Below are 16,518 nucleotides of genomic sequence, written 5' to 3'. Positions count from 1 at the left end.
ACATACCTCCTATATGTCAGATAGTTGCTCGAACTCCTCTTGTCCATCCGTTTCTCTGTGGGAGTCTAATAGATTCTTGTAACAAGTGGTCTCCTCATGCAGGAACCCTTCTTCTCCATCCTTCGTCAAAGCAGTCTTGAGATGATCCTCCTCAGCTAATTCCTCCAACAACTCATCAGCCAACTGATCCATCTCTTCAATGTAGAAGACTTGTCCTCCTATTGTTGGAATTTTTCAAAGTATCCTTGATGTCAAACTTCATGGTGAAGTCGTCGCCCAGATTAAGATCAATCTTGCCATTTCTGACATCAATGATGGCTCCAGCAATCGCCAAAAATGGTCTTCCTAATATCAGAGGATCTTTTGGTTCTTCATCCATCTCCAGAACCACAAAGTCAGTTGGCACTTCCACATCTCTGATCCTGACAGGTAAGTCTTCTAGAATACCCTGTGGGAGTCTCACTGTTCTATCTGCAAGGATGATGGATATGTCGCAACCCTTAAACCTTGTAAAATCCAACCTCTTGGCCACAGAGAATGGCATCAGATTAACTGAAGCGCCAAGATCACATAGACACCTATCAAAAGACATAGGTCCAATGGAACAAGTTAGAGTGAATGATCCAGGATCTTTGAGCTTCTTGGGTACAACCTTCTTCTGGATGATTGCACTGCACTCAAGACTTAGTACCACCATACCTTGAACTTCTTTTGATCTCTCCATCACTACGTCCTTGAGGAATTTCTGGTAATAAGGAACAAGTGCGAATGCATCCAGCAATGGCATCCTCAACTCAATCTCCTTGACTTGTTTTTCGAACAAGGCTTTGTACTTCTCGGTAAGCTGCTTCTTAAACCTCACTAGAAATGGTAGAAGAGGCTTTTATGGTGGAGGGATGAACCTCGCAGGTTTGTCATCAGAAACAACAGGTTCCTTAACAGCTTCAGGTTCGGACTGCTTCACTAGCTCGATCAGATCCTTGATTGCGTCGACTGGATTCTTCATCTGAGCTTCATCTTGAAAAAAATCCTCCCCATCTAATTCCTCATTATCCTCAGTGACGTTTGGAACTCCTTGCCTTGGAGGCAAATTTTTCCCACTTCTCAGCGTAATTGCATTGGCAAACTCCTTGGGGTTCTGAACAGCCTTCCCTAGGAATTGGCCATGCTTAGGTCCAGAAGTAGAAGCAGATTGGCCTTCCATATATCTCATCTTTGAGTTCAGAGCTTTGAATTTGACGTTCAGGTCATTGTAATAACATTCCATCATCTGACTAAGTTCAGCAAACTTCTTGGCAGTATCCATAGAACCGCTAGCTTGACCCTGAAGAAGTCGTTGCATCATTTGCTTCATTTCTTGATCCGGGGCTGGAGTAGGCTGAACTGGTTAAGGGCGGAATCCTGGCGGTGGTCTTGAGGGAGCGTGGTAACCTTGCTGGAATTGTTTTTTAGGCACAAATCCTTGATTGTAAGGCACAAAAGGTTTTTGTTGGCGTTGTTGTTGCGGTTGTGGAGGGTACACCTGATCTTGTGGATTGCAACTTTGGTGCTCCGGTAAGACAAATTGGGGTTCGTCTTGTAGGGGTTGTAACCCTTGTTGTATCCACCTTGATTCTGAACGTAGCTGATTTCTTCAGAATGCTCACCCTCCCCATCCTGAACGTGAAAGGGGTCGTCTTCAGAGACGAAGTGGACATTGTGCTGCTGACTTAGCAAGAGGCGGTCAAGCTTGTCATTGACATTCTTAAGGTCCCTCTTGTACTTCTCCTCAGACCCAACGTCGCCTCTAACTGTGCGGTCATAGTCTTCATTGTAGTTTCCGTCAGGCTAGACGACATTCTCAACCAATTGCCAACCTTCATCAACGTCTTTGTTCAGGAAGTTACCGTTAGAAGCAGTGTCAAGCAGCATGCGGATTTTTGGAAGGACACCACAGTATAGAGTGCTCAGCAATGACTCGTTGTTGAATCCGTGATGTGGAGACGAGCTCTGGTAAATCTTGAAACGCTCCCAGGCTTCACAGAATGATTCTGCGCTCTTCTGAGTAAAGCTAGAAATGTCATTCCTGAGACATGCTGTTCTGGAGTTGGAGAAAAACTTGGCCAAGAATGCTTTCTTGCAATCATCCCAAGTGGTGATTGATCCCTTGGAAAGATTTTTCTCCAATTGATGAGCTTTTTCTCCCAGGGAGAATGGGAAGAGGCGCAACTTGTAACCATCCTCACTCACGCCGTTGATCTTGGTGAGACTGCACAGACGGTCGAACTTGTCCAAATGATCTAGTGGATCCTCCATAGGCAACCCGTGAAACTTGTTTCCCTGAATCATGGAGATCAGACTGCCTTTGATTTTGAAGTTGTTGTTCTGCACGGCGGGAGGGACGATTCCGGCACGCTGAGTGTGAGTGTTCGGTGCATCCCCAGTACCAATGTTTCGCGGTCGCGGATTTGGTCCATTAGGTTGTTCCATAGTGACTAGTTCGGGATGATTAGTGAGATGACGAACTTGTAATATTAAACTATCAAAATTTAAACTTTTATAATAATTATATAAAAATTATTGCATAAACCATTCAACCAAGATATAACCATTATATATGTATAAAAGCAATGTGTAACCATATGCATAGTATATTTAATTATGTTTAAAATATTATTTACTATTATTATTTTTAAAATTTGTTGTTTTATGTTTAAATAAAATGTTTATATGGATGGATATATGTTAATAACATTTTTTTTTTTGAATTAACAACAACATTTTGTGGGCTAGCAACATTAAAATTGAATTAAGCTAGGCCCAAATCCAATTACACTCTTTTAACCCATCTTCTTCCAAGCCCATCTTCTTCCTATACTCTTTATGACAAAACCTACTTCTTCTTACTCTCTTCGACAAAACCCTAAGCCACCTAACTCATCTTCTTCTTCTTCCAATCTCTCTTCTGAATCTTCAATCTCTCTTATCAATCTTCAATCTCTCTTATCAAACTCTAATATGCCTAATCGAGGAAGAAAGAGAAAACTTGTTCGTAATGTTTCTCAGATTCCCGGAGGGTCAAGACTACGGCCTACCAATCTACCCAGTTAGTACGACTTCACGCCGGCAGTCCAAGCTCCTCCTCCGCAGCAGACACCTGAAGAAGAAGTCCCCATTTTGCCCAGATCCGGGACTATCCTCCGCCTCAACAACTATTTCAGGGCTCCTTTACTCGCCAACCTCAACCTCAAGTACGTCGGTCTCTGTTAGAAGAAGTTAACTACAATCCAGCAACTCATGCAACTCTTCAAGATGACCCTCCGCCTTCTCCAACCCAACGTTCTCAGACTCTTAGTCATTAGACTCGTAGTCATCCATCGCATCCATCATCTCAAGGCAACAACTTCAAAGAAGAAACTGCTGCGGTGTTGCCGGAACTCCAGGAGGACGTGGTTCGGGCACTAAATGCCCTGCTTCTGGTGCCAAACAGGGATAAGTTCACCACGGTCCTCTCTCCCACACCAATACCGAACACCCAATGGTATGATTTTTCTCTCTTCTCATGTATTGTAATGGTGTTTTGTGAATGTTAGAAGAGAAATATGTTGGTCAATGTTTTGCAGTGGTGTTTTTTGTGTTGGTGAGTCAATGTTTTATGAATGTGCATATGCGTATTGTTTCTTTTGACTCATTAACTGATGGTTCATGTATTGATCTCAGTTCTTGTGGTTCATGTGTATAGAGGTTTACTCGTGCGTATGCGTATTGTTACTTTTGCAATGGTGTTTTTTGCAATTGTGTTTTTTTGTCTTGGTGAGTAAATGTTTTGTGAATGGAGCTTTTAAGTAACCTACTTACGAAGGCTTATTGGTTCATGTGTATGAAGGTTTACTCGTGACAAAGGATCGAAACTTGTTCGGAAGATTACTAAAATTCTTCTAAACAAATTCGAAGATCCCTTCTACAGTTGGACATGTGTGATGCGGGACAAACAAGAGAGATACTTCCTTGAGTTCGCGGTAAGGATTTATGTCACATAGATTTACATGTCTTCTTTTCACTCACAATAAGCCTTATGTCACATAGCTTTACATGTCTTCTTTTCACTCACAATAGCTCCTTTTTTTTCATGAAAACCCACACCTGGGATCATTATCTCATATGCAACTCTATCACCTGCCCAAAATGATTTTGTAAAACGCCTTTCAATGGTTCATTTCCTCTCAAAGAAACAGTCGATACAATTTTGAGCTATTTTAATCTTCCCGAGAGCAAAATCCCGGATTTTATGACTCTGCATCTTGATGAACCGGATATACAAGGCCATAAATACGGCCCTGATGTCAAATTACTAACCTGATGTCAAATATACAAGGCCATAAATACGGCCATAACCTGATGTCAGTTTATGGCAATATTTATGGCCTTGTATATTTGGTTCTAGAGAGTCTAACCTGATGTCAAGAAAAGACCATCGTTGTCACGGTACTTGAAACAATGTCAATCATGTGTGAAGAAATGTCAAATTTTAGACCTTTGTCAATTGTATAATCTGAATAGTAAATAAAATGTGCTCACGATGTCAGGTCAATGGAGAGATATACAACCACAAGGTTTTGCGTGAAAAGCTCAAGTCTCATCAATTCCACACTGGTAGCTATTGTGAAGTGATTACACACCTTGTAAGTATGTGTAATTGAGAAAAGTGATATGTATATATTTTACCTTGTTTAACCATAGTTTATTCACATCTTTTACATGTTTTATTAGCTTGTTTTGTTACTTTCATATAGTTTAAGGGATGTTTGTGCATTAGAGTAGGATTTGCATTGCATTTGCATTATTTCTTGTTTAAATAAGTGAATTGGACTCAAGAAGCATGGAATTAGCATTTGGGATGAGAGGAGTGCAACCATTGAAGCAGATAGGAGTTGAATCAAGGAGAAGACCAACAAAGCGTGAAGCACTCGACCACCACTACTCGTGCACTAGACCGTGTGCTACTGAAGCACTCGACCGTGTCCTACTCAGGGACTCAACCGGTGGGGAGCAGAAGGATGGACCACTCGACCGCTTGTGGTCGAGTGCATTGAGCCGACTTTCTATTTTGTCAGCTAGCCAAATCAGGGCTTCCTCTCCTCACTATATATATCCCTTGTACCTCATGGCCGCCAGGAGACCCTCTTTAGGCAAAAAAGTATCTGTAGCCACCAAAAACCTTAGTTCTTACCCCTTAAGGGTTTTTAGCTTTTTAATATCATTTGCCACTTTTATTTACTGTTTTTCTCAGATTTTAATATCTTGTAAGTCTCATAACTTTCTGGATATTAAGAATCTGAGTTTGCTTCTTTATATTAAGTTGTTGTTCATCATCTCATCTATCTTATCATGCTAGTTTCTTCATTTTCTGGGTTTATGTTCATCATCATCATGTTTTGTCCATCTGAGTAGTGAGTTAGGATTCTGGAGATGGATTAGGCTGGTTTAAGGTTGTGGTTGTTTAGATTGGTAAAGCTTGATTGTTTACATATCTCTTATGGGTTAGATGTGTTCTAAGCTGTTCTTATATCTGAGAGGGTAAGAACAGATCTTAAGCTTCCTTGCATCATACCAATGTTTAGGTTGTTAAATAAAGCTAATACTGGAGATTATCATGCTTTTCCCAAGAAATTGGTTGTATAAGGTGATTTTTGACAAGTAATGGTCTGGTCCTTAATGCCTGTTTAGTATGGTTTCACTAATGAGAGTTGGGTTAGGATGTTACTTAAACTTGATCACTTCTGTCATGAGATTGGATTAGTGAGTCCTTAAGATCAGTGTCTAGAGATAGCTAATATTTGATTGAGGTTTGTTAACCAGTTTAGATAGCCACAGCTTGAACACCAGCCCATGAATCCATCTCTAGAAGCATTCTTTGTCATTTGATTGTTTATTATCGCATCTTATCTTGTTTCATTGCATTATGTTCTGTTTAAAGTTGTCAAGATTGCATCTTTTACTTGTATTGCTCAACTCCACCAGACACACGGTCGAGTGCTTGATCGAGCACCTTCGGGTTCTTCATTTTACTTTCTGTTTCATTTTTGTTTCATTTAGTTTACTTCCTGCATCTTTACTGTTTTGTTTCATTGCTCTTATCTAGTTATTGCTCTTGTTTAATTTACATTCAGCATTGTTTACATTCTGCATTTTACATTATTGTCTTAGGATTGTTAGAAATCAACCATTTTCATATTTGGCTTAACTTGAGTCCCTGTTACATCTTGATTGCATGCAATACACACTTTATAGATTGACATCCTTTATGCTACAACTACATAAGGGTATTGAAACACCCTGCACACATTCTGATCATCCATACTTATGTCTGTTTGTTTGATTACATCATCCATTCATTGCATAAGTAAACCCTGAGAAAACAAGTGTTTCAAAAAGACTGAATTGTTGCTTATGGATTACTATCTGTTGTACCTTTTTGCTTATTGCCAGTTAGTGAAAAAGTAACTAAGCATATTTATTGTTGCATTTTGGTCTGTCTTACAGTACGAAGAACATAAAGAATAAGTCTTTTTCATACATTCAAAGTGAACTAGTGGCTGTTTATTAGATTGTTTCAAGGCAAAGTGAGCAGCTAAGAAAGGCTTGGATGGGTTACATGTACATGTAAAGTTTATTTCTGTTGTTCTTTGTAATGTTAGTTTTATTTTGTTTAAGACTTGGTGGCACTTATGTAAGACTTATTTTGGTTAATGTAATGTTAAAGTTATGTATGTTGATTCTTTTATGAAAAATAAATTTAATTAATAAATTTTGGAAAAAAAAAACCATATGACATTATATAAAATAGCATTCCATTAAAGCTATAATATAGCTATGCTAGAAACTCCTAACATAGCGTGTAAAATGACTTATAACATTATTTTAAAAAATTTTAAAAATCTGATAACAAAGCATTTGGTTATTGCTATGGTAGAAGACTCTACCATAGCATACTTATATGACACTATCTTATGTGTGATACCTACGATAACATTGACCTAACATAGCGTTTGTGAAAAAGCTATGAATGACGTATTATAGCATTTCTCTACTGCTATCAATGTAGATATTTGTTGTAGTGTCAGATCTATCTTTATTGGATATGGTCCAAGGTTTAAGAGGGGAAAGAAAGTGCCGTCGTTCGAGAATGTTCAGGTCTACAATGTTATTGCAGAGATTCTCGGACTCCGACCAGCTCCAGACAATTTTTCTTCTTTGTTCCTTGGAGCATTCTCCTTCCTTTTGGAGCAAGAAGGGAATTAGAATGAAGAACAATATCCCTTGGCCCATGCATGAGACTCATACATAATAATAATCTAATAAATGAATAATAATCTGTGTGCTATCTTGTGCTGTTTTTCTTTGTGTTTTTTATCTTATGTTACTTATTATTAATAGAAATTTTAATTAAGTAAAATATAAAAAATAAAAATAAATAGTAGAAAAACAAAACAATACTATGAATTTTTTTATTAATTCAAATTTTTAACAGAAAAAAAAAATAAAAATTATTGTACTTCAAATTTCTGAATGTGTTAATGAAGTTTAGAATGGAAGTAAATTTTATAGTAGAGTTAAAAAAAATTATGTAACTGTTTTCATAAAATTTTAAACGGGAAAATATAATTCAAAGTGAAACATTAGTTTTTTAAAATAGTTTATAACAAGATTTTCATAAAAGTTGAGACAGTCCTACCTTATATTTTTGGATGAGATCATTCAAAGTCAAGACGATCAGATCGACCATCCAGAACTAGTGAACTTTCAAAATTATGGTTATACTTAAAATAATAAATAACATGTTTTAAAGTTTAACACGAAGAAACTATCACACTGTCTAAAATCTAATCAAGATTGGTTACCAAAAAAACAAGTTAAAAATGGTACGTACATAGAGCTTTGGTGGAATGGTAGCTCACCAATTGGATGATAACTCAATTTTCATATAACTGAGTGGTATATATTAATTAGTCACGCTTAGGCAATTCAGAAGATAAGTTCTAAACAAACTGTAAACTGTACACGTAATTAAGAAACTAAATTAACACAAAACGTAACGAATTTGAGAATACTTTTGGTTTTGGATATATATAAAAACAAAGTAAAGCTTCGCCTAACCGAACTCATATATATATACAAGTGATGTTGTTTGACTAAAAAGTAGAAAAAGTCTTCAAAAACTATTGGATTGATGTTATGTTTCTTACTATAAAATATAACATTTTTTAAAAAAAATCATAATCTAGACTAACTATAAGTTTTCGTTAACTTGAAAGATCCGTTCGACCGAAAAAAGTTGTTACATATTTGTTGGGACAATGTGAACCCATTAGTCAAATAGGACCAAGAGACGTAAGCTAGTTACATGGTTTTTGCTTTCCAAAAATATATTTTGTAAATCTTAAATCCGAAATTAACTAACTTGAGAAAGACGTCTCTCTACTTTTTGTTTTTTTTTTCTTGTTTAAATATACATATATACGCATCTCTCTTCTTTGATTAACTTCAGTCAGAATACTTAATTTACTAAAATCCTCTCAAAATGTTACACTCCCTCTTCAATTTCTTCTTAATCTCTCTTTTCTTCTACAACAGTTGCATTGCGCATCACTACACATTCACGGTAAGTTTAAAAATCAGTTAATCGATTATAAGGCAAGAGTAAACAAACTCGAACTGATGAAAACTATTGAAAGTTAATTAATGGCAGGTTAAGGAAGTTCCATATACGAAACTGTGTAGCACGAAGAAGATTTTAACCGTTAATGGTCAGTTTCCTGGACCGGTTTTAAAGGCTTACAAAGGAGACACCATTTATGTTACCGTTCGTAACCGAGCTAGCGAAAATATCACTATGCATTGGTAATTTAAAACCCCTTTTTCTTTAAGTACAAGTATATAACTATGCATGGTTGAATGTGTTTGTATTTTAAAAATACAGGCATGGTGTAGAGCAGCCGAGAAACCCATGGTCAGATGGTCCTGAATACATCACCCAATGCCCGATTCGACCTGGTTCAGATTTTACATACAAAGTCATATTTTCCATTGAAGACACGACTGTTTGGTGGCACGCGCATAGCTCTTGGACACGTGCCACTGTACACGGTCTTATCTTCATATATCCTTTGCTCGCCGAACCTCTCCCTTTCCTAGAGGCGGACCATGAAGTCCCCTTAATTTTGGGTAATTGATGGACAAAATATACATATTTTCAGATGTCTTTTCTATATTTCTATAAACAAAGTTGCTTTTTTTCTTACAAGTAAAGTAATGTCATAAAACTGGACAGGGGAGTGGTGGAAGAAGGATGTGAGAGAAGTGGTGGAGGAGTTCATAAGGACCGGAGGTGCTCCTAATGTGTCTGATGCTTTGACCATCAATGGACATCCTGGTTTCTTGTATCCTTGCTCTAAATCAGGTTTTTTTTTTTAAATTACGTATATGGAGATGAACTGTGAATTAAAGGCATTGATTGTGATGTGATATATATATATATATATATATTTATATTTATATTTATTATTGTATTTCATTATACAAGTTGTGTTACTCGTTATGAAATTTGTTAACATACTAAATAAATTTATGTTAATTTTACATGAACAGATACATTCCATCTCGCGGTAGAGGAGGGCAAAACCTATCGCATCCGGATGGTAAACGCGGCGATGAACCTAATTCTCTTCTTCGCAATCGCAAACCACACCCTTACAGTAGTCGGGGCTGACGGACACTACACGAAACCTTTAAACGCTAATTATATCACCATATCCCCTGGCGAAACGCTAGACGTGTTATTACAAGCGGACCAAAACCCCGAAAACACTTATTACATGGCGGCTAGAGCTTACCAAACTGGCAATATCACATTCAACAACTCCACCACTATTGGAGTCTTACGTTACACTTCTTCATCAAAAACCAAAACGTCATTGTTTTCTGGATCTTACCCAAACCTTCCTTTTTACAATGACACATCAGCAGCTTTCGGCTTCTTTACCAAGATCAAAAGCCTATTCTCCGGACAAGTTCCCGTCCAAATCTCCCGTAGGATAATCACGACGATTTCAATAAATCTTCTCAGGTGTCCCCAAAACTCCTGCGCGGGTCCAAATGGTTCAAGATTAGCAGCGAGTATGAACAACATATCATTTGTCACACCAAGTCACGTGGATATACTAAAAGCTTATTACCTTCACATTAAAGGCGTCTACGGAACGCGTTTTCCGGACTTTCCACCGCTGATTTTCAATTTCACCGCGGAAAATCAACCGCTGTTTTTGCAAACTCCGAGGCTCGCGACCGAGGTAAAGGTAGTTGAGTTTGGGGAAGTGGTTGAGCTTGTTATTCAAGGGACTAGTTTGGTTGGTGGTGGACTTGATCATCCTATGCATCTCCATGGTTTCAGCTTCTTTGTTGTTGGAGTAGGGCTTGGGAACTATAACATAAGTGACGAAGATCCGTCCTCAAGGTATAATCTCGACGACCCACCATACAAAAATACAATGACCGTGCCTAGGAATGGTTGGATCGCTATCAGATTCGCAGCTGTCAATCCCGGTACGTACCTTACATTAATTCATAATCTTTACATAGAACCTGGATAAAGAGACAAGATAGTACTTGATAACGTAGTGGCTTCCTAAGTGTCATATTCTAAGCTTTGACTAGAGTTTGAATCTGTGTGGTTGTTGCTTAGATTGTGGTGTTGTTACCAGCCTGTCAGACACGCTAGAAGATGTTTTTAGAAGAGCCAAAAGACATAACTAAACAACATTTTTAACTAAAATGTTACAACCACCGGGAAAGGAATAGATACGAGAAAACAATACGAAAATCGAATAGACGCAAAGTTATTATTGAATACACTACAACAAATATGTACATTGATAGCAGACGGATATAGCTCATTTTCCGTCACTGCTATGAAAGATGAGATTTTTTTTCGCTTACTTTTTAATAGCATCTTATTAACGCTATGATAGGAAAATTATGTAGCGGGAAACAAAAGTGACTTTTGTCCGCCAATACTTAGTGAAATTATTCACTTAATCGCCAAATAAAAAAAAAAACCCAAAAACTCGACACACTCTCTCTCTCTCTCTCGTTACAACCTAAGCTCAACCTAAGAAGATTTCTTCTTCTAAATTCTCTGTGTGTGCTCAAATTCTTCTAAATTTCTTATCAATTCTTCAGTTTTATCGCCGTTTGTGAAAAGCCCCAATTTCGCCGTTTGTGAAAAGCCCCAATTTCGCCCTAAATCTCCATATCCATCGCAATTGATAGCTCGAATCCATTTTTGAGGCATGTCTTTCTTCTTCCTCCTAATTTCGTTATTTGTTTCGATTATTTGTGATTTCAAACAGCTTTTGATTTCGATAAGGGTCAGATTTAGTTATCTGTTTTGTTAGGGTTCGATTTATCTAGATTTATTTCGTTATCTGTTTTTTAGGGTTCGATTATTTACAGATTTTGAGAATGTGGAGTTTCGAATCCATCTGTTTTGTTAGGGTTCGATTATTTACAGATTTGACTCAAAAATAGCTTTTGGATTTGAGTATTTGCGCCTTCATAAACTGAACGATTTTTTTTTTTTCCCAAGTGTTGGTGATTGAAATGTTGGGGAACTGAAGCTTCTCATTTCTCTGTACTCACACAACAGGTTAGTATCACTCAACCAATAGTTAAACATTATTATTACACACGAATATTGGTGATTGCTATGTTTTGTCCTTTGAGTCTGATTCGTATAAATAGTGATTAGATTAGTGAGATTTTACACAGTTAGATATTGGTTTAAGAGCATCTGTATGTGTCTGAAGTAGTGCAGTATTGTCTGAATTGTTGCTTAATGTGAGCTTTGTATAATATGTATCTCTATTTTATCTATAAAGGTTAAAATTTATATTATAACATATAATGTTGGACAAGGCATGGGTGCATCTATGCAGGTAAGGAATTATATTTCATAATTAGGTTTTATTTTGGGTTTGGATACTTTAAGATGTTCTTTTAGTTATGATTTTTTTCTTTAATTATCCATTGAAGAGCTGATCCTGGTTATAAAAGTGGAGCTTGGAAATTTGTAAGGGATGTGTCTGCGGCTTTAGGTGACATAGAAATGATAATATGTCCTTGTAAAGACTGTCGTAATGTAGTACGACAGTTAAACAGTGTTGTGGTTGAGCATCTTGTAATAAGAGGGATGGATGAGGCATACAAGGTGCATAGTGATTGGTATCATCATGGAGATGTGAAGTCAGTAGATGAATTTCAAAGTAAACCAACTCAGTGGAATGAGGAAGTTTTTGAGTTATATAAAGCTGCTGAATTTTTTGATCAAGAGTTGGCTTTTAGAGGTGACTTAGCTGACCAACCTGTGGGCGACTTAAGTGAGATTGCAGAGGGTGAGGACCAACAAGAGGATGAGTTCCTTGCAAAGATCCGGGATGCTGAAACCCCACTATACCCTAGCTGTTCAAACCACAGCAAGTTATCGGCTATTGTGACTTTGTTTAGGATTAAGACACATAATGGCTGGTCGGATAAGAGCTTCAATGAACTGCTTCAGACATTGCCAAGCATGTTGCCAGATGGTAATGTCTTCAATGAACTCTTAGGTTAGATACTTAAGAGTTCTCTACTATTCATCAGCCAGTTAGAGTAATATAAATTGATGTTATTTTTGTTTATGTTACAGAGACCAGAAGCTGAAATGGATGAAAACTCAGCTGCAAGAGTAACATATTCTTACTTCTTTTCATATCAGCTAAGTGATTCTTCTTAGTGTCGTTTATGATTCTTAGTTGCTCATGAAATTGTTGCAGAGTGTAAACAAAAGAGCACATCCTAAGTGTGTGTTTGTTGATTGGTCTGACATTGATGAAAATGTTGGTGAGGGTCGGATTCTTTCTTCTGATCCGGATGACATAGTGAATGACTGTCGTCTTGGCCCTTATGATCTCAAAGTGTTAGTTGAAGCTGCATATAAACCAGATGCATTTCTATGGAGACCTGCACAAAAGATCTTTCATATGAAAGAAGCTGTTGGACATATAATCGCATGGCCAACTGATAAGTGTAGACTGGTAGACAACAACATCCAAATGGAAGACATTGCCCCTATGGTATTTATAATTTCTAGCAATGTGTTAGCAATGTATTACCCCTGTCTATAATGCTAATTAATTATATTGGATTTGTTTACTGATTGTGTTTAACAGGGTATACAAGGAAACAAATGTAAACTATTGGATTTGTCTAAGGGTGACGTCATTGTTGCTGAGGGGCGTTGGGAGACACAAGAACCAAGTGCGTTGGTTAACGGAATTCCTCTTGGACCAAAAGCAGTTAAAGTATTTGTGGATTCAGTAAAGCAGCCTGATACATCACTATGGAGACCTACAGCTGAAATGTCATTTCTTGAGGACTGTTTGATGGCTTACGTATCTTGGCCCCTGAGTAAGGTTGATTTTGAAAATCCCTCAACTCCAACTGGTCAGAATGCTACATCACATGCTTCTTTGTCTGCATCAAAGGCCAAGTCTGCAGCCACAGCTTCTAAGTCTGCTACAGAGTCCAAAACTTCAGCAACAGCTTCAAAGGCTGCATCGCAGGCCAAATCTGCATCTATGTCTTCTAAGTCTGCATCTGGTTCTGAGTCTCCTGTTGATGATGCAACGGGTCCAATATCACCAATAAAGAATACTTTACCATCACAGTCTCCTCTCAGGAAGTCTCCAGTAAGTGTTTTCATATGTTATGAAGTTGTTTTTGTTAATTATATGATGACTGATGGTTTATATTGTAAACATGGCAGCGCATTAATAAAGTTATTTCCAAGGAGAATAAGAAGTGCAAGTTGATGGATTTAACTGAAAAGAATAGGGTTGTGGCTGAAGGACGATGGGGAACAAATGATCCAGAACATAAGGTTCACTTTACTCGCTTGGGTTCTAATGCAGTTAAAGTGTGGATAGATGTTGTGAAGGTGAAAAATGTAAAAGTTTGGAGGCCATCCGATGAAATAGAGATTATTGAAGATGCACTTAGCTCCTGCATTGCTTGGCCAGAGAACAAGGTCATTATGTCTTAAACTGATGGTTTTATTGTGTAATGTTAAGTACTTGAGATTGCTTGTTTATTTTGGATGTTCTTGAGACTTTGATGGTAAACTGATGTTCTTGAGACTTTTGTTATGTATTTTGGATCTGAGACGTTTATTAATCAGATTTTATGAGATTTTATAAAACAGGTTATGTGTGCTATAATCACATATCAGAAAATGCTATAAAAGTACAGGTAAACGTTATGATAAAAGAATATACCATAGCACAGTAAACAAGATAAAACAGCATTTCGCAACAGCTATATTAGATATGTATAACATAGCACGAAAAATTAAATATTGTATAAATTTTTGCAAAATTATAATCTTGATAATACAGCAGTTTATTAGAGCTATGCTATAAAACTATAACATAGCACGAAAAAACAAATGTTGTATAAATTTTTTCAAAATTATGATCTTGATAATATAGCAATTTCTTAAAGCTATGTTATATTTTTATAACATAGCATACGTAATAAGTGCTATTGTATATGGGGTACATATAATAACAGTGCCCTAAAACAGCGCTCATGAAAACGCTATCAAAGACCTATGATAGCGTTTTTCTCTGGTTAACAATGTGCATATTTGTTGTAGTGATAGAAAATAGAATAAAAATTAAATTAAATCGATCGATAATGTATCCAACGTCCAAAATATATATTAATCGAAATAAATAAAATCGAATAATCTCTAGGTTTGAAGATGGTAATTATAATTTTGGAATTGTGTTTTGTAGGGGTTTGGTTCATGCACTGTCACTTCGATAGACATCAAACGTGGGGTATGAATGTTGTGTTCATTGTTAAGAATGGAATATGGCCAAATCAACAGATGCTGCCTCCACCAGATGATTTGCCGCCTTGTCATTAATATTTCACCTGTCGTTTCTCTCAAATTGGTGGTTCAACTGTGTTACCAGTTTGAGTATATGTAAATCATTATCATATTGTATTTGTATCGATGTACTTAACTAGATTTAAAAACAAAATCCACAATTGAATTTTCTCAATAATATTCATCGTTACTACTATGGGAAATAATGGGTTGATTTTGTTTTCCATTGAACTTTGAAAGAAACCAAAGGTCAAGCAACCATGACTCAGGGACAAAGTCAAGCACAAAACATGACTCAACCAACACAAACACCACAATCAGCTAGGCCACAACACAAACGAACTCCGAGAAGGATTCCACGCATTCAACCGGTACGTCCAAAAAAACTAAGAGTTAAATGTTGGCTAGAATTTACTTCTGTAGGAATAGAGGAAGATGGAAAAGAAAGGATTAGATGTCACCATTGTGGTATTAAGTTAGTAGTAGATACTAAGACATTAGGAACATCAACATTGACTCACCATCTAGGTCTTTGTCCTAATAAACCTCTATCTGTGGATAGGCCTAAGTATGATCACAAAATTGATAGAGAGATGATGTCCGAGATCATCATAAATCATAATTGCCTTTTAGATATGTTGAATATGAGAAGGTTAGGGCTAGGGATAAATTTCTCAATCCGGACTGTCAACATATATCTAGAAAAACTGCTGGAGCTGATGTGTATAAGAGATATGAGATAGAAAAAGCAAAATTGATAGAGTTTTTCTCGAAATACCAAGGCAGAGTGTCTTTAACAGCGGATTTGTGGTCTGCTCGTTATACAGTCATGGGTTATATTTGTGTTAGTGCACATTACATTGATGATAGCTGGAGGTTAATCAATAAGATTTGGCTTTTTGTGATTTCAAACCTCCACACAATGGTGAAGAAATTGCTAAGAAAATTTATGATTGCTTAAAGATGTGGGGTTTAGAAAAGAAGGTTTTTTCTATCACTCTAGATAATGCTAAAGCCAATGATAGTATGCTGAAGATTATTAAGCATCGTCTTGGTAATGGGCTGTTGTGTGATGGAAAGTTTTTGCATGTGAGATGTTCAACGAATATTCTGAATTTGATAGTGAAAGCAGGGTTGGATGTAGCCAGTAGTCTTTTGGAGAATATTAGAAATAGTGTCAAATTTGTAAAAAATTATGAGTCGAGGAAAGAATCATTTGCAACATGCGTTGAGAGCTTAGGAATCAAAAGTGGAGCTGGGTTATTTTTGGATGTTGCAACTCGTTGGAACTCAACATATGAGATTTTGGCTAGAGCTTTAAAATTCAGAAAAGCATTTGGTATTTTGATTTTGTATGAGAGATATTACAATTCATTATCATTAGAGGAAGAATGGGATCGAGGTGAGAAGATATGTGACATGTTAAAACCATTTCATACCATCACCACATACTTTTCAGGAGTGAAGTATCCAACAGCCAATGTTTATTTCATTTAAGTGTAGAAAATTGAGTTGTTGCTGAAGAAATATTCTATTTGTGATGATGTTTA

At 36.9% G+C, this 16,518-nt stretch overlaps 3 protein-coding genes and 1 non-coding gene across 5 annotated transcripts; all 4 read left to right on the top strand.

Moving 5' to 3' along the window:
* The first annotated feature begins 1,966 nt into the window (after positions 1-1,966).
* On the top strand, positions 1,967-2,073 carry LOC147935122 (small nucleolar RNA R71). The gene has a single exon (XR_015573386.1). It is a non-coding gene; the product is annotated as a small nucleolar RNA R71 (small nucleolar RNA).
* A 6,378-nt stretch (positions 2,074-8,451) lies between these two features.
* LOC104725293 (laccase-15) lies at positions 8,452-15,164 on the top strand. Of its 2 annotated transcripts, none has more exons than XM_010443924.3 (6): positions 8,452-8,641; positions 8,729-8,880; positions 8,960-9,204; positions 9,311-9,439; positions 9,628-10,581; positions 14,871-15,164. In XM_010443924.3, exons 1-6 carry the CDS (start codon positions 8,561-8,563, stop codon positions 15,002-15,004), a joined length of 1,695 nt encoding a protein of 564 aa, XP_010442226.2. In that variant the 5' UTR covers positions 8,452-8,560; the 3' UTR covers positions 15,005-15,164. The 2 variants fall into 2 exon arrangements, with proteins under 2 accessions (XP_010442226.2, XP_019087787.2); XM_019232242.2 differs by lacking the exon at positions 14,871-15,164 and adding an exon at positions 10,721-10,885 and having other exon boundaries at positions 8,493-8,641.
* Positions 11,621-12,646, top strand: LOC147935121 (uncharacterized). Its single transcript, XM_087476222.1, has 3 exons — positions 11,621-11,683; positions 11,916-11,972; positions 12,070-12,646. Exons 2-3 carry the CDS (start codon positions 11,941-11,943, stop codon positions 12,644-12,646), a joined length of 609 nt encoding a protein of 202 aa, XP_087332348.1. The 5' UTR covers positions 11,621-11,683; positions 11,916-11,940.
* Positions 12,722-14,272, top strand: LOC147935120 (uncharacterized). The gene is made up of 3 exons (XM_087476615.1): positions 12,722-13,148; positions 13,245-13,763; positions 13,841-14,272. The coding sequence occupies exons 1-3, from the start codon at positions 12,834-12,836 to the stop codon at positions 14,114-14,116; spliced, it is 1,110 nt and encodes a 369-aa protein (XP_087332741.1). The 5' UTR covers positions 12,722-12,833; the 3' UTR covers positions 14,117-14,272.
* Positions 15,165-16,518: the final 1,354 nt, after the last annotated feature.

The sequence above is a fragment of the Camelina sativa genome, chromosome 11 (assembly GCF_030686135.1).
Source record: "Camelina sativa cultivar CO46 ecotype springtype chromosome 11, ASM3068613v1".
NCBI lineage: Eukaryota > Viridiplantae > Streptophyta > Magnoliopsida > Brassicales > Brassicaceae > Camelina > Camelina sativa.
This window is presented reverse-complemented; position numbering and strand designations above follow the sequence as displayed.